The sequence below is a fragment of the Beauveria bassiana genome (genome assembly GCF_000280675.1).
Source record: "Beauveria bassiana ARSEF 2860 unplaced genomic scaffold BBA_S00031, whole genome shotgun sequence".
Taxonomy (NCBI): domain Eukaryota; kingdom Fungi; phylum Ascomycota; class Sordariomycetes; order Hypocreales; family Cordycipitaceae; genus Beauveria; species Beauveria bassiana.
This window is the reverse complement of record NW_007930866.1, coordinates 162901-189345: the sequence shown is the minus strand read 5'-3', so window position 1 is coordinate 189345 and position 26445 is coordinate 162901. Positions and strand designations below refer to the sequence as shown.

General features: G+C 54.8%; 9 protein-coding genes across 9 annotated transcripts; 3 read left to right on the top strand and 6 right to left on the bottom strand.

Moving 5' to 3' along the window:
• Positions 1–36: 36 nt before the first annotated feature.
• On the bottom strand, positions 37–1550 carry BBA_08146 (CAF1 family ribonuclease; the record flags this gene model as incomplete). Its single annotated transcript, XM_008603243.1, has 2 exons — positions 37–1068; positions 1119–1550. The coding sequence occupies 2 exons, from the start codon at positions 1548–1550 to the stop codon at positions 37–39; spliced, it is 1464 nt and encodes a 487-aa protein (XP_008601465.1).
• Positions 1551–2422: 872 nt separating this feature from the next.
• On the top strand, positions 2423–2926 carry BBA_08145 (NADH-ubiquinone oxidoreductase B12 subunit family protein; the record flags this gene model as incomplete). Its single annotated transcript, XM_008603242.1, has 2 exons — positions 2423–2436; positions 2557–2926. 2 exons carry the CDS (start codon positions 2423–2425, stop codon positions 2924–2926), a joined length of 384 nt encoding a protein of 127 aa, XP_008601464.1.
• Positions 2927–3622: 696 nt separating this feature from the next.
• On the bottom strand, positions 3623–5077 carry BBA_08144 (uncharacterized protein; the record flags this gene model as incomplete). The annotated part of the gene is made up of 1 exon (XM_008603241.1): positions 3623–5077. One exon carries the CDS (start codon positions 5075–5077, stop codon positions 3623–3625), a length of 1455 nt encoding a protein of 484 aa, XP_008601463.1.
• A 2255-nt stretch (positions 5078–7332) lies between these two features.
• BBA_08143 (uncharacterized protein) lies at positions 7333–8213 on the top strand (the record flags this gene model as incomplete). Its single annotated transcript, XM_008603240.1, has 2 exons — positions 7333–8087; positions 8138–8213. 2 exons carry the CDS (start codon positions 7333–7335, stop codon positions 8211–8213), a joined length of 831 nt encoding a protein of 276 aa, XP_008601462.1.
• Positions 8214–8615: 402 nt separating this feature from the next.
• BBA_08142 (regulator of chromosome condensation (RCC1)-like protein) lies at positions 8616–10431 on the bottom strand (the record flags this gene model as incomplete). Its single annotated transcript, XM_008603239.1, has 2 exons — positions 8616–9510; positions 9563–10431. The coding sequence occupies 2 exons, from the start codon at positions 10429–10431 to the stop codon at positions 8616–8618; spliced, it is 1764 nt and encodes a 587-aa protein (XP_008601461.1).
• A 2481-nt stretch (positions 10432–12912) lies between these two features.
• Positions 12913–14704, top strand: BBA_08141 (ThiF family protein; the record flags this gene model as incomplete). The annotated part of the gene is made up of 2 exons (XM_008603238.1): positions 12913–13195; positions 13275–14704. 2 exons carry the CDS (start codon positions 12913–12915, stop codon positions 14702–14704), a joined length of 1713 nt encoding a protein of 570 aa, XP_008601460.1.
• Positions 14705–16094: 1390 nt separating this feature from the next.
• On the bottom strand, positions 16095–19499 carry BBA_08140 (uncharacterized protein; the record flags this gene model as incomplete). The annotated part of the gene is made up of 3 exons (XM_008603237.1): positions 16095–18704; positions 18764–18859; positions 19011–19499. 3 exons carry the CDS (start codon positions 19497–19499, stop codon positions 16095–16097), a joined length of 3195 nt encoding a protein of 1064 aa, XP_008601459.1.
• Positions 19500–22156: 2657 nt separating this feature from the next.
• On the bottom strand, positions 22157–22975 carry BBA_08139 (dephospho-CoA kinase; the record flags this gene model as incomplete). Its single annotated transcript, XM_008603236.1, has 1 exon — positions 22157–22975. The coding sequence occupies one exon, from the start codon at positions 22973–22975 to the stop codon at positions 22157–22159; it is 819 nt and encodes a 272-aa protein (XP_008601458.1).
• A 2227-nt stretch (positions 22976–25202) lies between these two features.
• On the bottom strand, positions 25203–26267 carry BBA_08138 (alcohol dehydrogenase; the record flags this gene model as incomplete). The annotated part of the gene is made up of 1 exon (XM_008603235.1): positions 25203–26267. The coding sequence occupies one exon, from the start codon at positions 26265–26267 to the stop codon at positions 25203–25205; it is 1065 nt and encodes a 354-aa protein (XP_008601457.1).
• Between the last annotated feature and the right edge of the window lie 178 nt (positions 26268–26445).

Sequence of the window (26445 nt, the reverse complement as noted above, 5' to 3'; positions counted from 1 at the left end):
ACGGCAAACCTCCTATCTACTAGCACCAGCAGAGGCCTATCTACTGGCGCCGGTAAAGGCAAAGCTGCCAAAGATGCCCCCGCCGCCACCGGGCGTCATTGGACCCATGTGACCGACGCCGTTTGTGCCCTGGCTCTGGTTGTTGACAGGCGTCGATGTCGCAAGCTGGGCCGTGTGCGTGTTGGGCGTACGCGGGGTGCCGTTGAGGCCGCCACCGACGTCCTCGCCGCGGTTCATCATGGCTGCGATAATCATGCCGCCGTCGGGGATACCTAGGCCCCACACCTTGCCGATATGCTCCTCAGGAATGTCTCCGTTAAAGATGCGGTCACGCATCTGGAAAAACACCTTGCCCGTCAGCAACGAGTCCGAGCCGGCCTGGTGTGCGGTGCCAATGCGCTTAATTTTGAGCGTCTCGGCAATGTTCTCCAATCCCGACTTGTGCTCAAACTTTTGCAAAATCTCGGCGCTACCGGGATCTGCGGGGGATAGAATCCCCGAGTTGTGCAGGCGGATGGCGTATTTCATCAAGTGCTTGACGTCGTACGTTGACGGAAAGTACAGCTTCATCTTGTGATCAAAATCGTGCTCGTCGTTTGGCAGCGGCGTGCAGATCAGCAGCTTGGTCAGGTAGCCAAAGTCGTAGCCACCGTGGAAGGAAATCCACTTGACCTCGTCAAAGCAGACAAGGCCAGACGGAATCAGCAACGCTGCAAACTCGTGAGGGTCAATTCCGTCACGCTCCAGTGCGTTGAAGTCAATTCCAGCCTGTTGAAGCGACTCGATTGACTTTTCGTTATACATGTCCTCCTTGAGGGAAAACTTAAAGTTGAACTGCCAAGCGTAGGGAAAGGGGCCCTGATTGGCGCTTCTTTGCGCGGCCGGGCCGAGGCCGAGTTCGGGTCCTGGTCGAGCGGGCGGTGTCTCGCCTTCTTCGTTGAATAATGTCAGACCGATTTGTATAACTTTCAGCATGTCCACGTTGGTGCGCAGACATTGGTAGTGGTAGTCGCTCTTGCCACGAAAGCCACCCATTGGTCTTGATACAACGCCTGGAAATTCGGTATCCTAGTCTCGTTAATGGAGACTCCTTGCAATAGAAAAGTGTCAAAACTCACCATGGCAATATAAGGATAACTGTCCACAAGGTCTCGTAGGACCGCCATCTCCTCTTGCAAGTTGTGCTTCCACACCTCTCGTATACGCCCCCTGTTCTGCTGAGGCCGCATCGTTGGGTGCTCCATAAGAACATTATGATGTAGCTGTCCAGCGTGTTGTGGCGGTTGAAGGCCAGCTGGGCCATGTGTAAATCCCATTCTCGAAGCTTGACCGCCAAACCCGGAGTCACCAAAGCCTCCGGCGCCGTTGAGGCCGGGCACATTGAAGTTACCATTCGCTCCTCCAAAGGGATTCATTTGACTATTGGCGTTAAGATATTGATTACCGGCCATCGGTCCACCTTGGGGTTGCCCATGCGAAGGAAATCTAGGCTGATGGAAAGGCGCGCCGACGCCTGGGCCCGAGGCGAACGCCCGGATCTGCGGAGGCATTGGGGGTGGAATCCGACGTCTTGGCCTGGATTGCAAAGGCGTAACGTGTCCCTGATATGGTGCTTGATTTGCGCTTGAGCTGTCCCGGTTTCTTCTACTCTGGTGAAGTACTAGCTGTTGGTAAGCAGGGTCGGGTGGTCTGTACTGTTCGCTGTTCGATCGTCGATTGTAGACGACCAAGCTTCTTGCCGGTTGCGCAGCTTGCGCTTGGTAGGGGCCTGGAGAACGGGGCGGGTTCTAGGAACGGGAATCGGTGGAAGGTGGAGGTTGTGGCGGGACGTAGTAAGGGTGCATCAGGTCGTGTGGACAATGCGAGCCTATCTGTGGGCGATGTCGACTGCGAGTTTGGCTGCGCCCCAAGGTGAAGAGAAGAATGAGGGCGTTGCACAAACGGGGGCGATCGTTGCTGCTTGCGCACTAGTGATGCTGTGCTATCAATATTGCGTCGCGGGCGAGGCACAGTCGTGAAGCGTTCTTGGTCGCTGGGTTTGGTGGTACGGGAGCGCAACGACAGAAGATGGTGTCGTGTCTCAAAGCGTGTATTGCAAAGTGACGTTGACGAGCTGCTCCGGCGACGGCAAAGTATAAACGTGGTGCGTAAGATTGGACCGATAAGCGATGCGTGATGTAGTCAAAAGAGCACTCGAGAGCGAAGAGGTGCCAGCAAATGCACAAGATCGGAGGCTGGCCCGTGCGTTCGTGCCGCCAGGCGCGCGCCGCAAAATGCCAAGTGCACAGCTGGGAATAATGTTTATCCGTCGTCCCATCCGCTCACCCAATCGCGCGACAAGCAACCCAGCTTACCTTGACATATCCGCTTCCCAGCTACTTTGCCGGTCCGTAACTCGAAATTCAGCCATCAATTTGTCACAATGCTTCCCACAAGGTGCGACCACGACGTGCTCATACTCGATTGGCGCCGCTGCGCATCAACCGTCATCGCGGCGCCGCACCGACTCCCCGACCGAAACAAAGAGCGTGCGCTAACATGTTGGTGATGGCACAGAATACTGAGGGCAGCCCAGGGCGGCAAGGCCAACATTACCGGCTTCAGCATGCGCGCCTTCAAAGAGGCTGCCGGCAAGGCCCGTTACGACCCTTGGGAGAGAGCGTACGTCACCGACCCCCAAAGAACCTCCGTTTCCGAACGAACCAAAACTCGAGTATCGCAATGGAACGAACAGGTTGCTAACATGATTGGCTTTGCCACGGATAGTGATGCTTGGAGATTTCAGGGCCCCTTTACGCGCTTCAACCGGTTCCGCGGCACTCTACCCGGTCTCGGCACGGCCACGGTCCTTTTTGCCGGATACTGCACATACGAGCACTTTTTCATGCAAGACGAGCACCACCACGGTGACGAAGCACACCACTAACGGAGGTCCGCGAGAGGGTTACATGGAGGTGAAGGAACGACTAGAGCGTTTTCGCATTGGCAATGTATAAAAATTGGTAGAGGAGCAAGTCCTCTCAGAGAGCGTCGGGCGGCTTCTGAGGATGACATGGGTGCCAGGGAAGTGTTTTCTCTGGGAAAGATTATGAACACTCGGAGAGCGACCATCTCGGAGGCTGGATCACATTATTTTTGTTTTGTTTCATTTGTTGTGTGCGTCTGCCCATGTAAACTACGGTTCCTGGGAAATGAAGAAATAACAATACGCAAATACAACAGTCTACGATTGGTAAAAATTGTATACACCCTATGATGCAGGCATAATCTCGACTACATTCGATGAAAAACAATCGCAAATTTAGGCGATTGTTCTATCAACAACAAATTGACTACAACCAACAGGACAAAGCGAGAATCGAGAGGAGTCAAGCCCCTAGGACCGAGGTGCACCTCGCGAGAGAGCAAGGATTTCAAAGAGCACTCACTTCAAAAGGGCATACATCAATGACTAATGAAAATATATTGCAGAATAATCCCTACTATTCGTGTCGTAAGCGTGCGTGTTCATCGCCGCGGGCTGCTTAATTCCAAGCCCATTTAAATTCAATAAGTAACCCAATCTCCTTTAACGCCACGCATATCACATCATTGTGGTAAATGAAGAGCTCTTGGCCCGAATTCACAGCTCCAGCCCATTTACTACATCCAGCGCGCCATCAAGTGCCGATTCCAGCTCGGTGACTCGCATCTTGAGGCCGCGGTTCTCGTCCCGCATGAGACTCGCCGTGTCCCAGGCTATACTAGCGTGTTGACCGTGACAGTTGCTACACTCGGTGACGGTACGAACGTCGGCCTCGCCAGAGATGCCCTTGATGAGCTTGCGAAACGCCGTCATTTGTTGGGGCTTCTGGGAAGACACGGTGTGAATGGAGGCTCCAGAGACGGATGCACGGCCGCGAGGCATCGGTCCGTGGGGGCCCATCTCGGAACTTGGAGTAGCCATGGTTGGGCTTCTTGGCCTTGAAAAGATGCTGACTTCGGCGACGCTCTCCTCGTCCGTGTCAGAGCTAGCCTCGGTCTTGAAAGTATCACCGCTGCGGCGCCACATCTTCTTGGCCTGGTCCTCCTCGACGCCGAGATCCTCAGACATCATTGGTGAGCGAACGTATTGTACCATTGCTCTATTCTCTTGCCGTAGCTCATCAATATAAGCCTGCATGGCGGCCCCCCTCTCGGCTGCCTTGCTGGCAACCTCGTCCAGTTGCAACTTGGCATGGCGCGCGCGGGTCTCTGCTTCGCACTTTTCGTCTTCGAGGGCCTCTTTTTCGGCCTTGAGTGTGCAAAACTCAATAGTCTGGCTCTTATATGTAGCTTGGAAGCGATGGAGGAGTTCGAGGGCGTTTATCTGCAGGCTTTTGTAGTCCGCGGGTGAGACGGCCTCCCCGTCTTGCGGCGCGCCGTTGGGGAAGAGCGTAGCTTCGATATCCAGATCAATCAGCTCATTCCCACAGCCATTACCGGTGAGCAAAGGCGACGCTATGGTCTTGAGAGCAGCCATCTTTGAAGCGATAAAGGATAATGTTGCGGAGCCCGTTGCCGAGGATGTCACCGATCTCAAAGAGGTTGCTGGTGACGACTCTCGTGTGGCGAGTCCTCTGGCCGGCGTCGTATAAATGGACGAAGTCTGAAGACCACTGATGTTGCGAAGACGATCGGTGTAGTGTGACCAAGTTGATCCTTGACTAGGTGAAGAGAGGTCAGGAGTGCTCCGAGCGGTCCAAGATGTGGTGTAATTAGGTGTGGATTCTGAATTGCCGCGCAACCCTGGTCTAGTTCGCGGTGCTCTCGGAGTGTCCGCCAGCGACCTGGGTTCGGAGGAGTTTGTGAAATTGGCCGGGCGAGCAGAAAATTGGTGATGCGGTGTACAAGGCCTTTTGTCATTGCAGGAGGCAGTCTCGCTCCTCTGCGGCTTGGTGGTGCTGGGCGACTGTGAAGGGAAGGAGATGGCAAGACCGGATGTATCTGCAGTGTCCTGCAGGTCTATCATGGGCCAGTTTCGCGGTTGTTCATGCCCCTTAATTGCTGGGGTATCATCATGTGCAAATGCAGCAGTATTAACAGATATGCCTGCCATTATCGCACATCAAAGAGGCGTTGGCGCCTGAACAAATACACCCCAAGTGGGCCGGTATGAATCAAGGGTATGTGTGGAGGTTTTGCGTTGAGGCTCCCCAAACCTGCCGTGAAAATGTTCGAGGTTTCGTTTGTTGATGGACTTTTGTATAATGAAGAAGCCTCCGAATCGTTCGAAATCTTCTTGTGCGGTCGCTTGGGCGCTGGTGGCTTAGGGCGTAGTCTGCAGCGGGCCTTAACGGCTGCGAGGCCGTGACTGGATATCACCGGGACAACGATTGGATAAGCTTGGGCGTAGCCGTTGTTGATGCGGGCGAGCAGTGCCCAATGTATAATTATAAGGAGCCACGAAAATTGTGACGAGGTTTGTGCTTTGCCGTCGGTGTCGTGAAGAAGAAGAGGAAGAAGAAGAAGAAGAAGGAAAGAATTGCAACAAAATGACCGCGCTGATAAACATTTACAAGTTCAACGAACGGGTCTTTCTTGTCAAAGCCGGCAAAGGCATCCCGGTACCTCGAATTCCAACCACGGGCTGGAGGACGGCGCTGGAATGCAACCACAGTCGGCTCTTCTGTGCTAGCTTGAATGCGAACGGAACTAGCGCCGAGGCGAGGCCTTGGCTGGAGAAAAGTGTCTTAGTGCGGACTTTCGTTAGGCTGCTTGCGGATGTGATTGGGATCCTGGAATATTGTCTCTTATTCGTGACGATTTTGGCCTCGACGGAGCCTGTGGTGCTATGTCCGGCTACGTCAAACCCTCTTCGGAGGTATGTTGATCTATTTTTTTTCCCCGCGTGTGTCAGACGTGATTTTGACTGAATGTTTATACACCTTTTGTTTTCCCCCGGTCCTAGTGTGTTGGTGGGATGGTTGGTGGTGCATGATGATGATGATGGTGAAGGTGCGTATGTTGTTTGTAATCATCGCCGAGCATTTACAGTGGCCGACTCTGCCAGCTGTCAGCCGTTCTCACACCTGCAAACTCATGATTTCAGGCAGAGAGCTTTCGGCAATTTTTTCAGTATCTACTCGATTTATGCGCGACTGGCCACAGCCATATTTAAAATCATGCGCATATGCTATATCTGCAATGCCGTTATAGAGCATGCACATGAGACGTGCAAGCCATGGTCTGCCACCTGCCACCCAACGCCGCTCCCCCACTGGCCGACAGGAATGCTAGCCATCACCTCCTGCTCTCTACTGTGTTGCTCCGGACGCCCGTAAATAGGGTAACACACCCCTCGCGCTGCTTGCTGCACGGCGAGAAAATCGAATGCTTGCTTCTATGCCCATGATTCGCTCGCCAAGGAGAGCTCCTTGGGGAACAGCGGTCTTGAAACCTATTTTGCCATCATATTCGCTAACCCGGCAGGCTCTCGAGGTTGCTCAAACATACAAGCAAATTCATCTAATTGGCCACCTAGTACAAGCTGAGACACCTCAGGGAGTCATTTCGGCACGGATGCCCCCGCTTCCTTTTTTTCGACTGCAGTGGAGGGGTGGTGAGTGACCATCATGAATAACAAGATATCCCTCTGTAATGCTACTCGACGCATCGCTTGGTTCGGTGAAAGCATAGATAGGTCGGCAGAAGAAGAAGGCAGGCGCGAAATTAGTCTCTATGGATCTACTTCGGACGGATGCTGTCGCTGCGTGTAAGTCGGCTGCACTGCAAAGACGGTTGCTAATATTATGCAAGCACCAAGCGGCGTTCAGTCTGACGACATGCTTCTCATGAGCCTCAAAAACGTGCTTGCAGTTTACCTCGCTTGACCTTCTTCAGCTTCCCTGTCTCGTTGTGACGCTCAACTCCTTCGCACAGCAATGTTTGAGCGTAGAATGCCAGTTGGTCATGAACGCAAACGATCGAAGCCACTCAGACCGTTCTGCTCTACCGTTGCAATCTACAATATTACCTTATGATTCGCAAACAGGTGCTCCAAACTTTGCCTTGCAGAGCAGTAGTAGACCTGCCAACATTCATAGGAAATTGCTGAGAAGCAGACAATAAAGAATGTGACATGAACTGAATTGCTATTTGGCCCAATTCTAGACATACAAATACAAGTCCATTCTGATCAGTTCTGCAGTGCACCCAACTTCCCAACCAACACTCGGATGAGTAGCTCTGCTTGGCAGCACATACTATTCCGCCGCCGTCTCCGATTTCAATCCTATCATAGGAAGGAGCCAACAACGTGAATTCTGGCGCCTGCGTTGACATCAAGGACGTCAGCCAAGGGCCTTTTCCACCATGACTACTTGCTCGCTCGTTTCTTTTCCCTCCCTCTTTGCTTCTCTGCATTCACACTCTTCTGCTGCATTCGTTTCAGCATATTATTCTGATCTCCTCGTCAACATGTTTGCAGCCAACTCTGCCATTTCCGCTCAAACACCATCAATTGTCGCCCCGGAGTACATTAGCAAGGTCGTCATCTCTGCTTGTGTTACTCTCTATGGCGTTTACAACTTATTCCTCGTCATCCTGTCCGCTAGAGCATGGAAGGAAACGCAATCAAGAGCTACCGAGCAGGACTGGGCGTTATGCCAGATAGGACTGCTGCCCTATTGCAGTGTCAGCCACGCCAACCTCTATGGCTTCATCATGATGGCAGCCATCGCCGCTACGCTGACATCGGGCTTGATAGCGGCACGACTGACCCTTCACCGACCCTCAGTACCAGTAGATCTCAACTGGGTCTTTCGAGGTATCTTCTTTACGCTCCTGCTATTCGCTCCGCCGCTCTACGTAGGCTGGACCGTGCCGTCCGATCTGTCACCTTTTTTCTCTATCATGCTGCAGGCAATCTCCATGGCGCTTGGGAACTTTCATGATCATGAGGCCCATAACATCACAGGAATCATTGACTGGGTCAGAGATCCTACTTTGGCCTCGTCAATTCTCAACTCGCAGCGTGCCGGCGGCATCGTGGGAGCCTTTGTCATGGAGGCTGGCATGGATGGCTCCAGCGCTGTCAAGTCTGCCATATTCATGTTTCATTTCACTGTGTATGTATATTGCTCTCTGCTGATGCCGAATCAACACTAATGCAGCCTAGTTTCATGGGCGTCCTTTTTGCTGGTGTCATTTGTGCTCTTGCACCAACTATAGGGAATACGGTTGGCGGCATGTAATGACTGTGATAAAAAAGTGAAATTAGGCAGGGTTTGATGCAATTCTACATGCATAGGACACGGTAAACTTGGCAATAGTTTACTTGGCAATAGAGTTACTTGGTATAACTAGCAATTGATGACTTATTGGCATCGTCCACATTGCGGTAGTCAGCTCAATGAAATGTCATGTCTATACGTGTTTCTACAGGTGATTACGTACGGTGTAAATGCATCCAATGTAATATCCAAATGAAGCACGAGTGAAACCCCAACTCCGTAAGCAATGTCCCAGAAAAATATTGTCAAGGTGCAAGGGCAGCGTGTAGCAATGCATACCGCATTTCAACAAACCAAAACTAACAAGAAGGAATCATTCCACAAGCCAGGGCAACATAATGCCAAACCCCCCGTCAGCCTGCATCACCGCATCTCCACGGCGGGAAAGTAGCGGGGCCCTGCGAAACCCCTGGCAATGACGGACTGGATGTCGATGTTGCTGCCGGGGTCGTGGTGGGAACTCCACATTTTAAGCAGAATGAAGCGGCCGGCGACGGGGGGGTCGAAGCGAATGGTGCACTTGCTCTTCTTCTTCTCAATGTGGAAGCGCGCGTGCGGTGCGAGCATCGCACCGCCGCCGACGGCGCGGATGGCGTCTTGAGTAGCGCTAGCGTGAGCGTCCCAGGCCTCGGCAAGGGCATTGCTATGGCGGGAGGTGTTGTTGTTGCTGTGATGATGATGGTGATCCGCGTGGATGTGAATGAGGTCCGCGGTGCTGGTGCTGGCGGGGTTGCCTCGGCGGAGGCGGCGCAGGCTGTGGTCAGAGAGAAAGTCGGTGGTAACGGGGTCGTGGTCAGGGTCCGAGTCCTCGGAAGCGTCGTCGTCGTCATCTTCATTGTCGTTTTCAAATGGCAGAGTGCCGATGCGGTTTGGTGGCGGCCGGCGAAGGATGGACACGGGGGTGGGGCCAAAGGTTCCAGTGACATCGTCTTCCTCATCGCTAAACTCGGTGCTGATGCGGAAATCGGGCTGGCTGGCGGTGAATTCGCGGGGCATCTGGGGCATGCGGACGTCGCTGTCATGGCTGTAGATGAAGGAGCGGCCGGCGCGAGTGGTGAGGGTGCCGTCGCGGTTGTGCGAGACGGAGACGGTCTGCTGAGGCTCGCGGTTGAAGCGCGTGCGCGGATCCGTATTGGTAAAGGTAACACGGTCGCGTGGCGTGGCAGTGGTGGGCGGCGCGTACTGGATTTGGTACTGGGCGGTGCGGTGCAGAACATCGTCCTGCTCCATGGTGACGAAGACCATGCCTTCGCGGACGCTGAGAGGGAATTTGTTAGTGAATAACGGGGCATGAGTCGTGTAGTACGCACGGGTGAGAGTAGTTCATGGAGCCGGGAGCTTTGATGACGAGTTCGGATAGCGTAAACGTCGTGGAACCTCGATGACGCAGGACAATGTTGCACCGATTTCCTTTGGTGCAGTAGACTGAGTTGTCATTCTTAAGAATGTTTTCGGCGGCATACGACAACTCATTTGAAAACATGCCGCCGTCGCAGCTGACCATTTCCATTTCCAAGTCGCCGGCTTCGACCTGGCCATAATGGCCGTAGCGAAAGCTCTCGACGGTGGCGTGCGTATACCGCTCATCGTCGACCTTTCTGCGTTTATTGCGCTGATTGTCATAGGTGAAATCATGTCTGCGGATGGGTGGCGTGTAATTTGATGATTGAGTGGTCGGTAAGAGCTGACGCGAGACGCTATTGGCCGAGGTCATGTCGAGCAGCGCACGCAGGTGCGCATTAGCCTCATCTAGGGTGCGATCGAGCTGCTCAAGGCTGGTCATGCGATTGGGATACTCAAATTGGCCCCACGGCGGCGGAACGGTGAGTGATGAGGTGCTCATGTGAGTGACTTCATAGCGCGAGGGCGGCGGGCTGGGACGGTTCTGGCGCGGGTGTTGCTGCTCCTGGGCGTCTTCGCCTGGCGACGGTGTCCAGCGCCGCGTGGTGTAAGGGCTGTCGCCGAGAATCGAGTTGATCCTGTCGCGATTGGAGCTGGCAAGACGTTCGCGTGCAGCAGCAATCATCCGAGGCAGGGGCGCGGGGTTGGAGGAGGTTACTGTGTTGGAAGCCGGGACGAGGCCCGGAAGAGGGTACTCTGCTTCGTCATTGGGCCGGGAGCCGGCACGGCGCGGGTCTGGTGGCCGCCGTGAGGGATTGTTGGAATTTTGCCATGACATTGTTCAGAGGTGTAGTGAGCGAAGAATCTGTGCCATGTGCCAGGGTTTGGCGAAAAGAAAAGTCGGCGTGTAGAAGAGGATGAATATGCAGGGTCAGGGCCAAGGCTGGTGGCACTTGTGCGGCCAACGGTTTAATAGCGGGTAGGCGATGAAATGAGTGAGCCAGGCCGGAAAGTGAAGGGTGCGAGGAAAGTTTGGTGGCGGGGGAGACTGAGCCGGCCGCTAGTAATATGCCGAGTAAGAGGGTGAAAATGGTAATCCGGATGGATGTGAATAAGTGGCCGATACGGCAGGTTTGTGTCCGAGATATGATGGCTATTGAGACTGTAGCAATACGTGCGTTGTGTAACGTCGGGCGACGCAGCTGGGGTGCCGAGAGTCGGCGATTTGTCTTGGAACTCGCTGACACGATGATGGCTGACGAAAAGGCGTGCAAGCTGCGACAGACCACTGGGGGGTTTGGGGGCAGGCGTTACGAGCTTATTCGGTGACCAGACTGCGTGATGACGGGGGGGGAGGACCAGGGCGAAGCTTGGTGAAGAGGGCGGCGGTAACACAAGCACGGCAGTGAGGGTCGAGTCAGGCCAGGGTGAGAACAAAGTCGACCGACGGGCGTGGCAGAGTCGGGAATCGGAAGGCAAGGGCGTAGGAAGAAGAGAAAAAAGACTGAGAAGACGAGGTCTTGATCGGATAACTAGTGTGGCGGCACGGTGTATCTATGGTAGTTTGATTGGGCGACGATGCAGGTGTCGCGTTTTGGTGTGCTGGTGTTGCAGATGGTGGTGGTGGCCGCAAAGTTGGTGGCGAGGATGTGAGACGTGTGAGCTGGCCGAGTCTTGTCGGGGGAAGTGGTCGAGGCAGATGGACTGAAGACGGGATGAAGACGGGATGAAGACGAGAAGAAGACGGCAAATGAAGAAGGCAACAAGACTGCGCTTTTCACAAGACAGAACAAGTTTGAAAGAGGGAGATGTTGCCGCCAATGGATGACTGATTGAATCACATCATGTGGGCAAACGATGGGTGGAGAGTTGGCAGCTGGTATTAGCGGCCAAAAGAAAAGTGCCTCTAGACTCTAGGTACCTACCTCCCTAGAGTGGTGATTTGCCGGGCTTTCGTTTGCAGGCAGCCACAGGAGCCGAAATCGCATCAGCGGACGGAGTACTCCGTAGGTACCTAAAGTAGCGCTGGTCGTGCCCTAAATCCCCTGTAGCGTTTGTGCAGGGCCGTTTGTTCCAGGGGGGGGCAGCTTGGGCCGCTGAACAACGATTGGCTGGCTTCTAAGTGCCTCCTGGGATTTGGTGATATTTTGCCCTGAATAACCTTGGATCCACTGTTCAGTCTGTTACACTGTATACAGTGCGCCCGCTACAGTGCACCTCGGCCACGACGCCGAACCTACCAAGCCATGCCATCACTGTACATTCATCACTCCATCACAAGAGGGTGACGCTCATGCACTTCCTAACCAGAATTGCCTCATGATAATATTCTTGCTTGAACCCACTCAAATCTACTATTCTCAATGTACTATTTTCACTGATACTTTCTCGAGTTGCTGCCGGACGACTCCTCGACTGCCATAGCGCCCAAGCGTGTCCATGTACGTCGTCGACCTGAAATTTGCTAAATAGAATAAGGATCGCAACTACTAAGAGGTAGGCGATGAACTGTATCTATCTATGCCTTTATGATACACCTCAATGTCTGCTGTGCCTCAAACCCACATCAATTGAGTCTGGCCTGACAGTCTTGGACGCTATCTCGGCCAGACTTGGTTAAGGCCTGCCACCAATTGATTATATGTACGAGAGCTCGTACCACGTTTATCCTGGAATATACTCCGTAGCCTGTCCATAATCCGCCGACCTGCACAGAAACAACCTCGTCAGCTCTATGCCGACATGCAGCCTGCAGCCCGGGCATTACCTGTCCTACAAATTGTCCTACAAAGGCCCCATCACAACCACCACAAAGCTCCTTTACATGTGGAATTTCGGACATTTTCTCAAACCAGTCATACTTCTACTGATGGAACTTTTACAGACCCGCGGCATCTACCCTGATACCCGCCAATTGCCTCTGTTCTCAGCTCCCTGATGCTACGGTACCTGTCACACTATGGCGCTGTGGAGGCCACCTCGGGTCATGTGCTAACAATTTTACCCGACTTCCACTGGCGCAACACTCATCACCAACAACCACATCTCACTTCACTTTTCATCGATCCAGTTCATCACCAGCCATCCCACATCGCAAACACGGCTACAATCGCGTGAAGTAGTCCGCGTCGAATTCTTGTTACATAATCTGAATTGATTCACTCATACCCTCCCTTGTTCTCGGACAACACTGACAGCGGCTGTTTGCCGCATACATTCACCTGCTCGGCCGTTCACCCTCTTTCGCACACTGCCCGCCATCTCTAATCGACACGACTCATCGCGTACGCTATCAAGCTTCCGGCTCAACCCCCCCGCTATGGATTCGCAGCAGCGGCAAACGAGCGCCAATGCGCAAGCCCAGCCCCAAGCTCAAGAAAACACCCCCAACGCCAACGGTGCGCCGCCATTCGATCCCAGCCTTCTCCCCCAAATGCCGAATCCAGACGCCATGGCCGGCATCTTTAACGGCCAGAGATTCATTGCTGACCCAAACATGGCTGCCCTCCCCATGGGCGATCCATCAATGATGCTACCGCTCATGTTTGCCAACGGCCAAGTCCCCTCACAGCCGCCGCAACAAGCTAAGCCGATATCTGCCGGTAACGCTCCTCTTTCTCCCCGCCCTCGAGCATTCTGCCGCCTACCTGAGACACCCCAAGCTAACCGCACCTCACGCAGACGAAATTGCGCTGTATGATCGCCAGATTCGCCTTTGGGGCATGGCCGCTCAGGCCCGCATCCAAAACGCCCGCATCCTGCTCATCACCATGCGCGCACTCGCCAACGAGGTCGCTAAGAACCTGGTTCTTGCCGGTGTCGGCTCCCTCACCATACTCGATGATGCGCTGGTCAGCGAGGCGGACCTCGGTGCGCAATTCTTCCAAAATGACGGCGGCGCGGACCATGAAACCCACGTCGGGCGGAATCGCGCGGAGGCGGCCGCGCCCGCGCTCCGCAAGCTCAACCCCCGTGTGCAGGTGCACGTTGACGCCGAGGGTGTGAAGAGCAAAGGGCCGAGCTACTTTGCGGGGTTTGACATTGTTATCGCGACGGACCTTGATCCGGACTCGTTTAACCTGATCAACACCGCGACGCGCATCAACGGCAAGGCGTTTTACGCGGCGGGCACCCACGGCATGTACGGATTCCTGTTCAGCGACCTCATCGAGCACGAGTACGTGATTGAGCGCGACGCCGGAAATGTCGCCACGCACGTCCCGCAGCAGGAAACGCGGACGCGTTCTATCATCAACGTCCAGACGCATCAGGAAGGTGGCAAAACCGTCGAGGCCGTCACGAAACGCGAGCTATACTCTACCTGGTTCCTGGCAAGCGAGCTCGCCACGCTGCCTGCCGAGTACACCTCCTCCAAGCGGCGCCTCCGCGCCGTCACCCCCGCGCTGTCCTGCCTTCGCGCCCTCTGGGAGTTTATCCAGACCTCTCCCCCGGGCGCCGCGCAGCCGCTGCCCGCTACGCGCGACGACCTCCGCCGCTTCACGCAGCTCGCGACGCAGAAGCACAAAGCTCTCCGCCTCCCCCCGGAGACGCTGCGCCCCGAGTTTCTCCGCGCGTTCCTGCAGAACCTCGGCGCCGAGGTCGCGCCCGTCGCGGCCGTCCTCGGCGGCCAGCTCGCGCAGGACGTTGTCAACGTGCTCGGGCAGAAGCAGCAGCCAATGCAGAACACCGTCATCTTTGACGGCCACGCCATGGAAGCACTCGTATACGCGCTGCACCCAGAGGGCGTACTCGGCGCGCACCAGCTGTCCGCCGGCGGCACCGCCGACCTGAATGGCAACAGCGCGGCGGCGGTGAGCGGCTTTTTAGACGTAGGGTTGCCGATGGGCATGCCCTCCGGCGCTGGCGCCGGCTTCCCCGTGGACGGCAATGGTATCGCCGCCTTGGGGGCGCCGCAAAACGCAATGAACTTGCCTGGTGGGATGCAGCAGCAGCAGCAGCAACAGCAGGTACTGCCACAAGAGGGTGTGCAGCCGACCGTGCCCGTGCAGCAGCCGCCCACGCAGCAACCCGTCTCCGCGCCGGAGCAGCCCCCACAGGATGCCGTGGCGACGGTTGTCGCCGGCCAGCCAGAGCAGACGAGCGGAGCGTAACCGTGCCAGAGTGTAGTAAGACGACGCAATGCAGTAGAACGACGCAACCAGAAAACAAAAGACAGACGCTCATGGGATGATGAGGTATGAAGAAAGGAGAAAATACAGAAAAGGGCCATTTCGCTTATAGATGTATACCCACATAGGATAGTTTCTTTTGATGTTGACTGGATTGATGAAGGGAAAGACGACATCTGTATTTTGTATTACGTACTCTTCTTTTCAGCTACATGGACAATTACGTTTCCTTTCATATTTGACTATATCCTTGCTTCACTCTCCGTCACGAGACATCCAACCAGCCACCGTGTATATTGTAGACATGTACGTTGTTACGTCCTTGAACGCGGGCGAGAAGAACTTGCCAGCCAAGTATCAAGGGGGGCAAAGAGAGGCATTTAAAGAACGATTTATTTTGAAAAGAATTCAGAAAAGACCCCAGAAACCAAAACTCTTCTGCTCCTCTGTCAGTGCACCTCGTCCAAAAAAACACAACGAAAATGAAGAAGAAGAAAAAGGTCAAAATCAGGGCTCTAGTATTTTTCTCATCTTCACTCCTTTATTCCTTCCTCCTTTTGTTTGTTCCCTCCCAACCGGATATATCCCTCCCAAGCGTTTCTCATGAAATATGGGAAAAATTAATGTAGAAAAGCACGCGTACAATAGAAAAGAGTGTAAGAGTACATGGTAATCGAGGTAAAGAAGAAAGCCAAGAAATAATCAAAAGAGGATCCTTTTCAGAAGAGTCAAGAGGACAAATACCTTCCAAACGCCCAGTGTGATGATGCTGGAGAAACAACGAAAACATAGCATGCATAGGAAATGGGGTAGTGATATTGGTAACACGGAACAGAGAACAGACGAGAAGAAGGACATGCTGCACAAATGCCGCCCACCATTGTCTCTACCCACCCTTGGAATTGAACAGCGGAGCAGCAGGCACCGCAGATTGGCCGGCGCCGATACCAATGGGAACAGGCACTGGCACAGGCGTTTCCCTCCTTGGTTTTGCCCGCGTCTGCCGCTGCCTCTTAGCCGGAGACGACGGGCACGCAGCTGCCGCCATTCCAGCCGCCGTTCTGCGCTGCGACTTTGTTCTAGGGCGCAGACGCTTTGGTGGCGGCTCGCTCGGACACTCCTCTACGGCCCCTTCCAACGGCGCTTCCGGCACAGACGGCAGTGACGTTAGCAAGTAATCTGGCTGCTTCTGCGGCTCCACAGACTCGCGCTGCTGTTCGCGTGGACACAGCGGCGGCAAACCCAGCACTGGCGCACAAAAGTGCACTTTGAGCGGTTCTACCGGCGGTGTCACGGCCTTGGCCTTGGCCTTGCCCTTTGCTTTTGTCGCCGCGTCAGTGCCAGATTTGCATGATTGAGACGACTCCGGACGCTATCTGGAGTCGTCTCGATCGTTGCTCGACTCTGCGCGTTCCTGTTTCTCTGCCTTGCTGCGCTTGCGCGGCTGATTCACGTTCCAGCCTCTAATCTGTGTCGGGCCCGAGCTAGGCAGAGCTGCCGACGAACCAGTCTCTTTGTGGTCATAAGGAATCGTCTTGAGCTCTGGCTTGTTTGCCCAGTTGCGGTGGGCGGGTACAGGAGCGGGCTGCAGCTTCCTATACTTGTTGGACCCAGCATCAGATGAACCAGACGGCGTAGAGCGATGGCGGTGGATGCCGCTGTGCATTCCCTGGGGTGTGCCCGGGGGGCTCTGACCAATCACGCCAGGGAGGCCAGGGTTACCAAATGTTGGGGATAGCACCTGGTGGGTGTAGCCTGGCGGCGGCGAGCCCATGTAGCCCTGAGCCTGCGGGTTCGGCAGCATGCGTTCACCTGGCATTGACTGCAGTGGTGCCAGAGGTTCTGTCGGGAACCCGCTGCGTTGGTAGGACCGGGATGGGCCAGGAGGGTAGTAGATGCCGCTGTGTATATTGGACCGCTGGCTGTCGTGCATGGGCTCGTCAGGCAGCGATTGATTGCGACGAGGCGGTCGCAGAGGAGGCAAAGGGTCGTTGCTCTGCTGCGTGAAGGATAGGCGAGAAGGCGGAGGAGGTGGTACGCCGTAGTGTGTCGGCTGTGGAATTGCGGGAGGCGGCGCGGATGGCGACTGATGCCAGTACGGGCCTCTCGAGTACGACTGTGGTGCGTGTGGAGCTTCGCTCCCGTAGCCGCTGAGTCGGCGATGACCATGGCCATAACCATGGTCAAGAGGGCGTCCCGGCGTCATTGAGTCACGAATATCATGCGGCGGGTAAAAGTAGCTGTGGTCCTGTGAGATGGGACCTGGCGGAAGAGGGTAATGGGACTTAAAGTCCATAGGTGCAGGCGGTGGGAGGCCACGGTCCAGAGGCGGGTACGGGCTGCTTTCGGGGAGGGTGCCCGATGATGGCGGCTGGGGGTATGCTCGGTCACGAGAAGAGTAACCATAGGGCGAGTGACGCTCGGCGCGCTGACTGGGTGGCAATTGACCGAAGGAGCTGGCCTGTGGCGTCTCTTCCTTCTTCACAGGGCTCTTGTGCTCGGGCTCAAAAACGACACCGGTGCCGCCGGGTAGTCGAGTTTCTACATTGCAAAGCTCTGCAAGTGTGTTGAGACTCAGGGACATGGCATCCTGCAGTGGTGCAGGCGGTGGTCGCGCACTGTTGTCGGTAAAGACGTCACGAATAGCGTCATACCGCGCCTGCTTAGGGGGCGGAGGTGGAGGTGCCGCCTTGACTGTCTCCTGGGCTGCAACGAAGGCAGACGCATAGAGTAAGCTTGACATGGCCGCCATGGCCGACGTGGCCGACATGGCAGTGTCGACCGTCTCCTTGGCTTCCTCGGGCTCAACCTCTTCCTCCGTTTCTGAAGGGATCTCCACGATTGGTCTCTTCTTCATTTCCTTGGCAGCAGTACCGAGCGATTTCTTCTTTAACTCAATGAAAGACGGCAAGGTATCGGCGAGCGAAAGATCTTCTTCTTGAATGTCATCCATTTTGCAAAAACGGCGCACGGAGGCACCAAATTTGAGACGAAAAGGTGCTTCTTCGGACCGTCGGTGATTGACCGTGGGAATGAATGATCTTGACGCGTATGAAACGCGGCCGGAAGGCGTAGCGATGAAGACAACCGGCTTGCCCGGTATATCATAGGGACTACTCGTGACGGCGTCATTCTTGCTGCTGGGCAGAAAGATTCCATACTTGGGGTGCAGGCCATGCTTTTCCACCAGCTCTGCATCGAGCTCACGGGGGCTCATGGAAGAGTAATCATATCCATTGCACCATTGGTCAAAGTGCCAGCCAGTGTTGTTGGGTGTGTCGAGGTATTTGCCTCGCTTTGCTCTGGTATGACCTTTAGAGGAGTCATTGGAAGTATCTCTAAAGCCAATCTCCCAGTCGTTGAATGTGAACACGGGAGGAGCCATGAATCGGCTAGTCATGGCCTTTTCGCGGGGTCCTCTTTGGTTATACAAGCGGATTCCGTATTCATCGGGCTCGCCAATGTTTTTGGGCAGAGGCGGGCTCTTTTCTCGGGCGTGCAACTGCTTGCTCGGATCTTTGGCGGCAGCTGATGTGCCATTAGGCAGGCTGACTGGCTCCGGTGACGCTGGCATGGATTCCTCCTCGGCAACACCGTTGGGATGAGCCTCTGCCTCAGCGGCGGAGGCTAGCAGACCCTTGGCAGGGGCAGGGGTTGTGACGGCGTGTTGCTGCTCCAAGAGTGCAGCGTCTTCGGTGCCGCGAGTCGACTTTTTGAGCATGGGCTGGCCATCGGGCTGGTCCTGAGCACGGCGCTTGTTAATGCCAGCACCACGACCGCGGCCGCGACCCCTGGTGGGAGTGCTGGAGGGAGCGGGTACCGAGGCGGCCTCGGCAACACGGCCCCGTTTCCACATCTCGGTGCCAGGAACACGCGAGGGGTAAGGGACAAGGTGGCCATTCTTGTAGCACTCATAAAGACCAAACTCTCGGTCAAAGTGGGCATCAGTGATTGTCTTGTACTGATACTGATCATCACGGACCTGTAAATTGAATGTTAGTAAAAAGGCCGCGGCATGCCAAGCGCAGGGCAAGAGCTTACATCGACGGGAAGGCCCTTGGCGCAGAGGGCGTTCAGAATGCGGACTCTATTTTCTTGGCCTTCATAGAATTGCTCTTCCATGTCATCTACAGCGTTCTGCGGTTTGGGTGAAGCATGCGTGTTAGTAGAGGCGGGTATAAGTAGAAAGGAGCAAGGCTAGCTGGGCATAGAACGCAGGCTGGATATAGGGATACCCAAGGACGCGTGCAAGAGGGGATGAGTAAAATGCGATTGGAGCACAACGTACCTGAAATTCACGCTCGGCGACATAGACCTCGGCGTCGTAGGTGTCCTTGGCGAGCTTAAGGTCAATGTCGCGACGCCGTTGGTGCTGGGCGACCCTGTTGTCATAGTTTTCCTGTAATTGGCGGACAACATTTTGATGCTCCGGAACGTTTTTATGAAGGTCTGGATTTTGCAGGACCTCGTCAATGCAACGGTCAGCGAGCTCCTGGAGCGCGGGCTTGATGGCATGAGCAACGGCTTGGTAGGTGGCTTTGAGATCGCGCTGGCGCTCATAGGCGGCCTGGACACGAGAATCTGTAAAGCTCTTTGCGCGACCTCTGCGGGAGCCGCCGCGACCTGGCTTTGTCACGGAGAGCTTGGTAGCTGAGGCAGCGGCAGAGGTTGCGAGTTTGCTGCCGCCTCTGCCTCGTCCGCCGCGACCGCCACGCCCGCCCCTGCCGCGGCCGCGAGTAGCGGGCTCGCGAGCGGGCGACTCATTCTCAGCAGCCATGGCGGAGAAATGAGAGGATCATGTATAGGTAAAGACTTTTTTGTGTCAGAAGGATGACTGGGGTTGGATGAAAGGTTTGCAAAAGAATTCAAAGGAAGCAGGCTGGGCGAGATGAAGCCTTTGGGGATGCTAGTTATGTGTTGTATGTGTGGTAGTTATTAGGTTGTCGTTGTTTTTTTAGCGCGGCTTCCTACTGGCTGGTAGAGGAGGGCCGCCTGGAGCCAGGGCCACCCCAGTCCGTCTCAAAAAGTAAAAAGTAAGCCAGAGCTAGGCCGGGCGGTGGGCCGGACGTCTAGGGACAGTTGGTATTAGCCGTGAGCAAACAAAGAAAAAGTTAGAAGTAAGACGATGATGACTGAAGACGGTAGGGAGGAATAGGAAAAGATTGGTGTTGTGTGCGTGTGTGTCTGCATGTGTGGTCTTGGAGAAGGAAAAAAAGAGAGAGACCAAGACCAGGGGCGTGGCACTGTCGGCCACAACGACACAACAACGCAGGGTTGAAAAAAGTGCAAATCAACGAGCAAACAAGGAGCACGCACCCGATGAACAAGGATCAGGATGAGCAAGAAGTAATAGAAGTGGCGGGGGTGGACAGCAAGTAGCTGAAGATGCAGCGTGATGTGTGTGAGAGAGGATGAGGATGTAGGTAGGTAGGTGGTAATAAAGAGGAGGGAAAAAAGGGTAGAAGGATTGGCATTGGTGGCATTGGGTGGTAACTGGTGGGAAACAAAGGCAGATTGGTGCGAGGCAACATGTACAATGAGATTGGTGTGTACAACTCAGGAATCCAGGTACCTTTTGCAGCGCTGAAGCGTTTGCGGGCCAGTCACTGTAGCACAGGTGCTGCAGCGCGTCTAATAGTGCTGGATCTACCTGGAGGTAATTGCCAATAAAAGGTCAGCCAGATGCTCTGCACTGCTCCTCTCTCTGCGCACCCGCCAGAAATGAAAAGCAGTCGACTCACCCGTCAAAAGAAAATTTGATCGCAGCTGGTTCTTCTCATACCTGATTCAGGTTTGGCGAGGTGCTGGTCAAGATGCCGACTGAGCGTGCAATTCCCCCGTCTTGTTGGTGTTGATGCGTGTTGCAAAGGAAAAAGGTTCAAAAGGTTGGCTCTACTGGGACAGAGAGGTACCCACTTTTGATCCTGTACACTGACGGGGCCACCACCTCATCCTCTTGAGTCTTCCACCACCCGCCCAGCCTTTGTTTTCTGGGGACGGGCCCTCAATGTATCGGGTACTTTCGCTGCTTCCTATTACGGACAACTCCTCTCTCCCTCTCCTCTCCTTGCCTTGTCTTCTGCAACGGCGCCGCCATTATAGAACCCCTGCGCGCTCCTCGCCGCTACGCCGCTTCTGGGCACCCGCTCTCTTGGCCGCCCCTGCTGACTGGCCCGGAGTCGCAGTAATTCCGCGCGCCGCAACCCTCGATTGGCTCTGCGATCGGAATAGTCACCAGCGGCCCTTGTACCAGGTACAAGAGCCGCACAGGAAAACGCCCGCCCCAGATAGGTAACCGTCATGGGCGACAACATCACCAACTGTAGGCCTGTGAGGAAGCCGGTAATAGACGTAGATAGTAGTCGGATTGATTATGTATTCTCTTGGTAGTCTATATATACATGATCGAATATTCCTCGGCTTGTTTCTGTCCAGCTCCCTTAGCGCCTCGTCCTGCTTGAATCATTCGCGTTTCAGTAGCGAAACCCTCGCCGCCAGAAGTCGTTGCCCCCGAGACGACCATAGCAGTAACCGCACGCGCGGGCGTCGAGCTGTTGCTATCACCTAATATCGTCTTGAAATCTACTCTGGATGCTTAAACTTCAAGGTTATCTCCCCCAGATTTGCGACGGCCCACGATAGCCTCTCCGCGAGTTTCCCTCGACACCACATTGAGAACTTGAGACCAAACGCCACGCCTGCCACACCAGCTCTCGAGATCGTTCCGCATCCCCAATCATCTTTCATACTCTCCATTCTTCGTATAGACCTCCGTTTCTGGTTCCTTGTGCGCAGAGCGGCGGGGCTTGTGCCTCGCTTTGCTCTTCCAGTTGCTCACGCGACAGCTATAGCCAGCAGACGACCTCGACAACGCATCTTTCCGCCGTCACACAATGCCGATATCGGATAAATATTGGTCCTCCCTCACCATTTACGCATTAATTCTCTATACTGTCTGCTCACTTGGCGTCTAGACGTGGCTGTCCGGTCTATCGCACAGATTGGGCCACCACCAGCATCGAGAGCCCTCTCTACAAACACTATGCCCGAACGAGCACACCCTTTACGATGAGCGGAAGATTGTGGCGAGCATAAATCTATTCTGAAAGTATTCCGGAGAGCGTCTATGTTGCCCGTATTACAGACATTCCTGCAGCTCTTGTCCCTTCTCGTCCCACCTACCTGCCCTTGTCGATACTGCTTCCTGCGGCTCAACTGAAGAATTCCACACATCAGTGATATAGCAATTCCAGCGCATGAACTCTTACGAGAAATTCAACCTTTTATCTCGCCATACTAGGGCATCAGCCGAATGCTTGCGTTTTCTCCTATCAATATTCGTGTAATCTCGCAGTCTACATTGCCAACGGCCATGGATGGACCAAAACAAACGCTCAAAATATTTGCTCAAAATGTACAAGTCCCTCATTCCATCTACAGCTTGCTCGTTCGTTTAGTTTCATTCCACTCCCTATTCAGCTTCCCATTCTCCCAGATCCTATACACGGCCACCAGCAGCGCCAGCGGCGGGCACCCCAACAGCGCCCACGCCCACCACTCCGGGCTACTCGCCTTGAGCTTTGACATCTCCTTGGTCAGACTTTCCGCCAGCTCCTCGCGCGAGCCATCGTTCCAGAGCACCACGCCGCGTCCCTCACCGCGCGCCGCGCATCGCGCCGCCTTTTCGCGCACGTCGCCCTGACTGCGCACGCGGTTCTCCGCATCCTCGCGGCTGAGGTGCGGATCCCGGGCCGTCAGCCGCCGCAGCTGCACCTCGGGATCGCGCACCGCCACCACGAGCGTCGTGCCACAGAAACGGTCCAGCCCGCCCTCAAACAGCAGTGGCACATCGAGCACCACGGCCCAGCACCCGCGCACGTAGCAGCCCAGCACAGCCTTGGCCATTTCTCGCCGCACCGCCGGGTGCACGATGGCGTTGAGCGCCGCGCGGTCGCGCCGCAGCGCCTCCGAGTCGCCAAACACGCGGCGGCCGAGAGCAGGGCGATTAAGAGGTCGGCCGAGGCCGGATGGCCCGTCGGCGGGCATAGTGGCAGACGGCGCTTCGAGCAGGTCCGGCGTCGACGCGGCGAAGTGCCGCACGATGGCGGCGTACCCGGCCGTTCCGGGCTCGACAACTTTGCGCGCAAGAACATCGGCGTCGATGATGGGGAGGTTGTGAGGAGGGCTGGAGAGCAACGAGGACACGGTCGACTTGCCGGTCGCAATGGACCCGGTGAGGCCGATGAGGAGCATCTCGGCTATGTAGTGCGGCACGGTCGGGGATGTGCCTTGTTGCGTTTGTCGTTTGTTGAGAGCGGGCGGCGTCTGCGAAAGAAAAATCGGCAAGTTTATTATGGATATGAAAGACGAGTTACTGGTGGGCGGACCTTCTTTGGCTGGTTCTGAAGTCTTCGCTCGATCGGCGGTTTGTAGAGGGAGGGATGTTACTGTTGACCGGAAATATAGCGCCACTTTACACGGCCCGTCTGTCGTCACTGGGTCCACATTTATGGCAATAACTCCCCGGGCAGGCACATAACTAACGTTATACTTACCAGAAACGACCAACTGGGATATAGAATTCGCTAAAACGTCAAAACAAGAAACACATGATCTTGAATATTTGTCATTTCCGTCTCGATCCACGAGATGGTCATCGTTATTTCCCCAGAGGTCATGTGGACTTGCTCAACTAGGCTGTCTCGCCGATCTTCAAGACGCTCAGCGGGGGGACAAAGTAAATGGCCCATAATGAGAATCCTTGAAGTAAGACTACCTTTTTATTTACTATGTTTTAATTCTAGAAAATAGCTTTTAGCATAAAAAAGTTAACTTAGGATAATTTAATAGCTAAATAATGCTTTCTATTTTATATATAAACTCTATCTATATTCTATTATTTGCATCTCGTTCTGTTTCTCTAGGTGCTGGTGTAGTGCATTATGAGGATGGGCCAGCTTTTTTGTCCCCCCCTTGACGCTGTTTCGTCTTAGACTTCGGCACACATGGGATCAGCGCTGGCCTGTTGCACCCGCCAAATATGCCGATATTCGTCAAACCCATCCAGTCAGATACGATGTTTGTGAGCCCGGGAGCCAAGCTTCCTGCTCCTGCGTCACCCGCTGCACCGTCCGCCGCACCACATAGTCACGTGCGGCCTCGCAATACGCTTTGAGGGCGCACCCGTGGCTTCCCTTGATCCCATGTGTGACAATAGCAAACTTTCTTTCCTTCTCTCTGTACTGAAAAACCAGCTCACAGAACGGAGCAAAAATGCCTGTTTTGGGACGTTGTAGTCATTCGTCACGCGTATGGCGAGCCATGCACCGCCAGACCCAGGATCGCATAAAGGGAAAACATGACAAACTACTGCTCGAGGCCTAAAACCAGCTGTCTGTGGCTCTTATTTCACTGATCTAGCCGAGTTGGGGTGACAATGTGCCACAGCTTTTTTTTTCTTTTTTTCAACGTATCTTGGTGTGACACGGCATATAGGAATTAGCCAGTCGTGGCGACTTGAGCCTAGCCCTCTAGTGTGAAATTGGGGTGTGAAAGCGCTGGTTGCTCGATCTATGAGAGTGCCAGTAGCGAAATTCTCTACAGATCAGAAGTAGGCTTTCGTACCTGGTGCCAGGTCAAAATTGCGTTCTTGTAGAACTTGCAACAACAGTGCGTACCTAGGTACCCTGTAGCTGTTACCACGATAAAGGGAGTTGCTACACGGCAACTGCAGATTCTAAAAAGAACGAGAAACGGCCCCCTCGTTTCTCGCTTCGCATCAAAGCCTGAGGGTACCTGCTGGTCCCGTCAGGAATAAAACGTACGTTATCACTGGCAGAAAATGGTTGGTGTTTTGTTGCTTGTTATTGTGGTTGTTGTGTGCTGCAGGTTCTGGCCCGCTGTGATTGATCTAGGCAATTAAAGTAGGCACATCGTTGATTTGGGCCAATGAGAGGGCTGCAGCGAGTTTTGCACCAAGACCAGAACTGGTGACTTAGAGCCCTGACTATAATTGTAACGTCATTTAAGAAATTTACAGCGTGGCCACCACAGTAAATAATGAGTTAGTGACTAATAACTAGTTATTAACTAGTCATTAGGTAGTCATTAACTGATTAATTACTGTGCCACGCTGTAAGTTTCTGAAATGACGTTATAATTGAAACCAAGGCTCAAGTTAATCATAAGTCGTCCTCATACGTTCAAGCTTTGACGCCAAACGAGGAACGAGGGGGGCGTTACTCGTTATCTCTAGAATCTGCAGTTGCCGTGTAGCAACTCCCTTGCGTGAATACGACAGCGCGTTCTGCCAAGTTCAAAATGTTCACTTGTGTTCAATAAGATTCAAGGCGCAGAGTGAAAAAAAGAAAAAAACATTTCATTGCTAGTCTGGAAATGGCAAATAACCAAAGATGCCCTCAAAGAATCGCCGCGAGATCCGTATCATACACGTCGCTCCCCGACGCCAGACGTACTTTCGTCACGGGCCCTCCTCTTTCTTCCCCCGTCCGCGAAGCACCGCCAGACTCTTCCTCCGCTCCTCCTCCTCCTCGCCCCTCCACGTCCGCCCGTGCAGATGCCGCAGGCACCAGCTCATGCCGCCGTCGGGATTGTACAGCCACGTGGCCCACTTGCGCCACTGCCCTTCCTTCATCTGGTTGCGGGCCTGCTGGCCGACCGAGTCCTCGATGAAGGCGCCGCGCATCATGGCCAGCCGCGAGGGAAAGACGCGGGTCAGGTAGTGCGCCGTCGCGGCCAGGTGCGGCTTGTCGTGCCAGAAGAACATGGGCGTCAGCGGCACGGAGGGCTGGCCGGGCCCGCCCGCGTATGCACCGGTGAGGGCGCGCGAGACGTCGCGCAGCGCTGGGTACGGCAGGACTTGCTCCGACGTGGCGTACGAGGACCGGCGGCCCGAGGGCAGGCAGATGTACTGGATGGGCGCGGCGGCGGCGGCGGCGTCGTCGTCGTCACCGCCCTCGGTCGAGGCTTGCATGGCGCCGAGGAGCGCGGCGACGGGTATGTCGTAGATGAGTCGCCAGTCGTGCTGGTGAATCCAGACATAGGGCGTCTGCACGATGCGAAGGGCGCTGCGCACGCCGAGGCCGAAGCCGAGACGCCGGTCTTGGGCTTCGATGAACTGCACATGCCCGTCTGCCGTGGAGGAAATGGTGAATGGCACAGGTGTGGTAAGGTTTGGCGAGCCATACTCGGCCTCACCGGCCGTCTCTATCAGTGGCGTCGGGCCGTCGGCGCTCTTGTCAAAGGTCTCCAGGAACAGTGTCTTGACATTGTCCTTGTAGGTGCTGTATCTCTCGGCTGTTTCTGGGGTGACTTGGCCCTTTTTCAATCGCGGAGTCGTCGCAATGTAATCATATGTATCAAACACGACAATCACGTTGCATTGGAGCAGCGCATTACAGTGCGTTTGAAACGACTCGAGTACCCCACAAAGTAGCCCGGTCGAGGGGGCGGAAGGCGTTGGCGACGTGGTGACGACGAGCGTCAGGAGACTGGATACGGCGTCAGGCCCGGAGACATGGCTCATGTCCAAAGGCTAGCTGTGTCGTTGTGCTCGGCGTTCAATGAAGAAGGGGTAGAAGTTTGGTGTAAGAGGGAAAAAAGTCAGCCTCTGAGATTTGGGTGGCGGGGCTGGGCCAGTTCTGGCTGCGGGCGTAGGCTGTAGCAGTGCATGCTGCAAGGAGAAGTAAACAGACGGCAGGGAC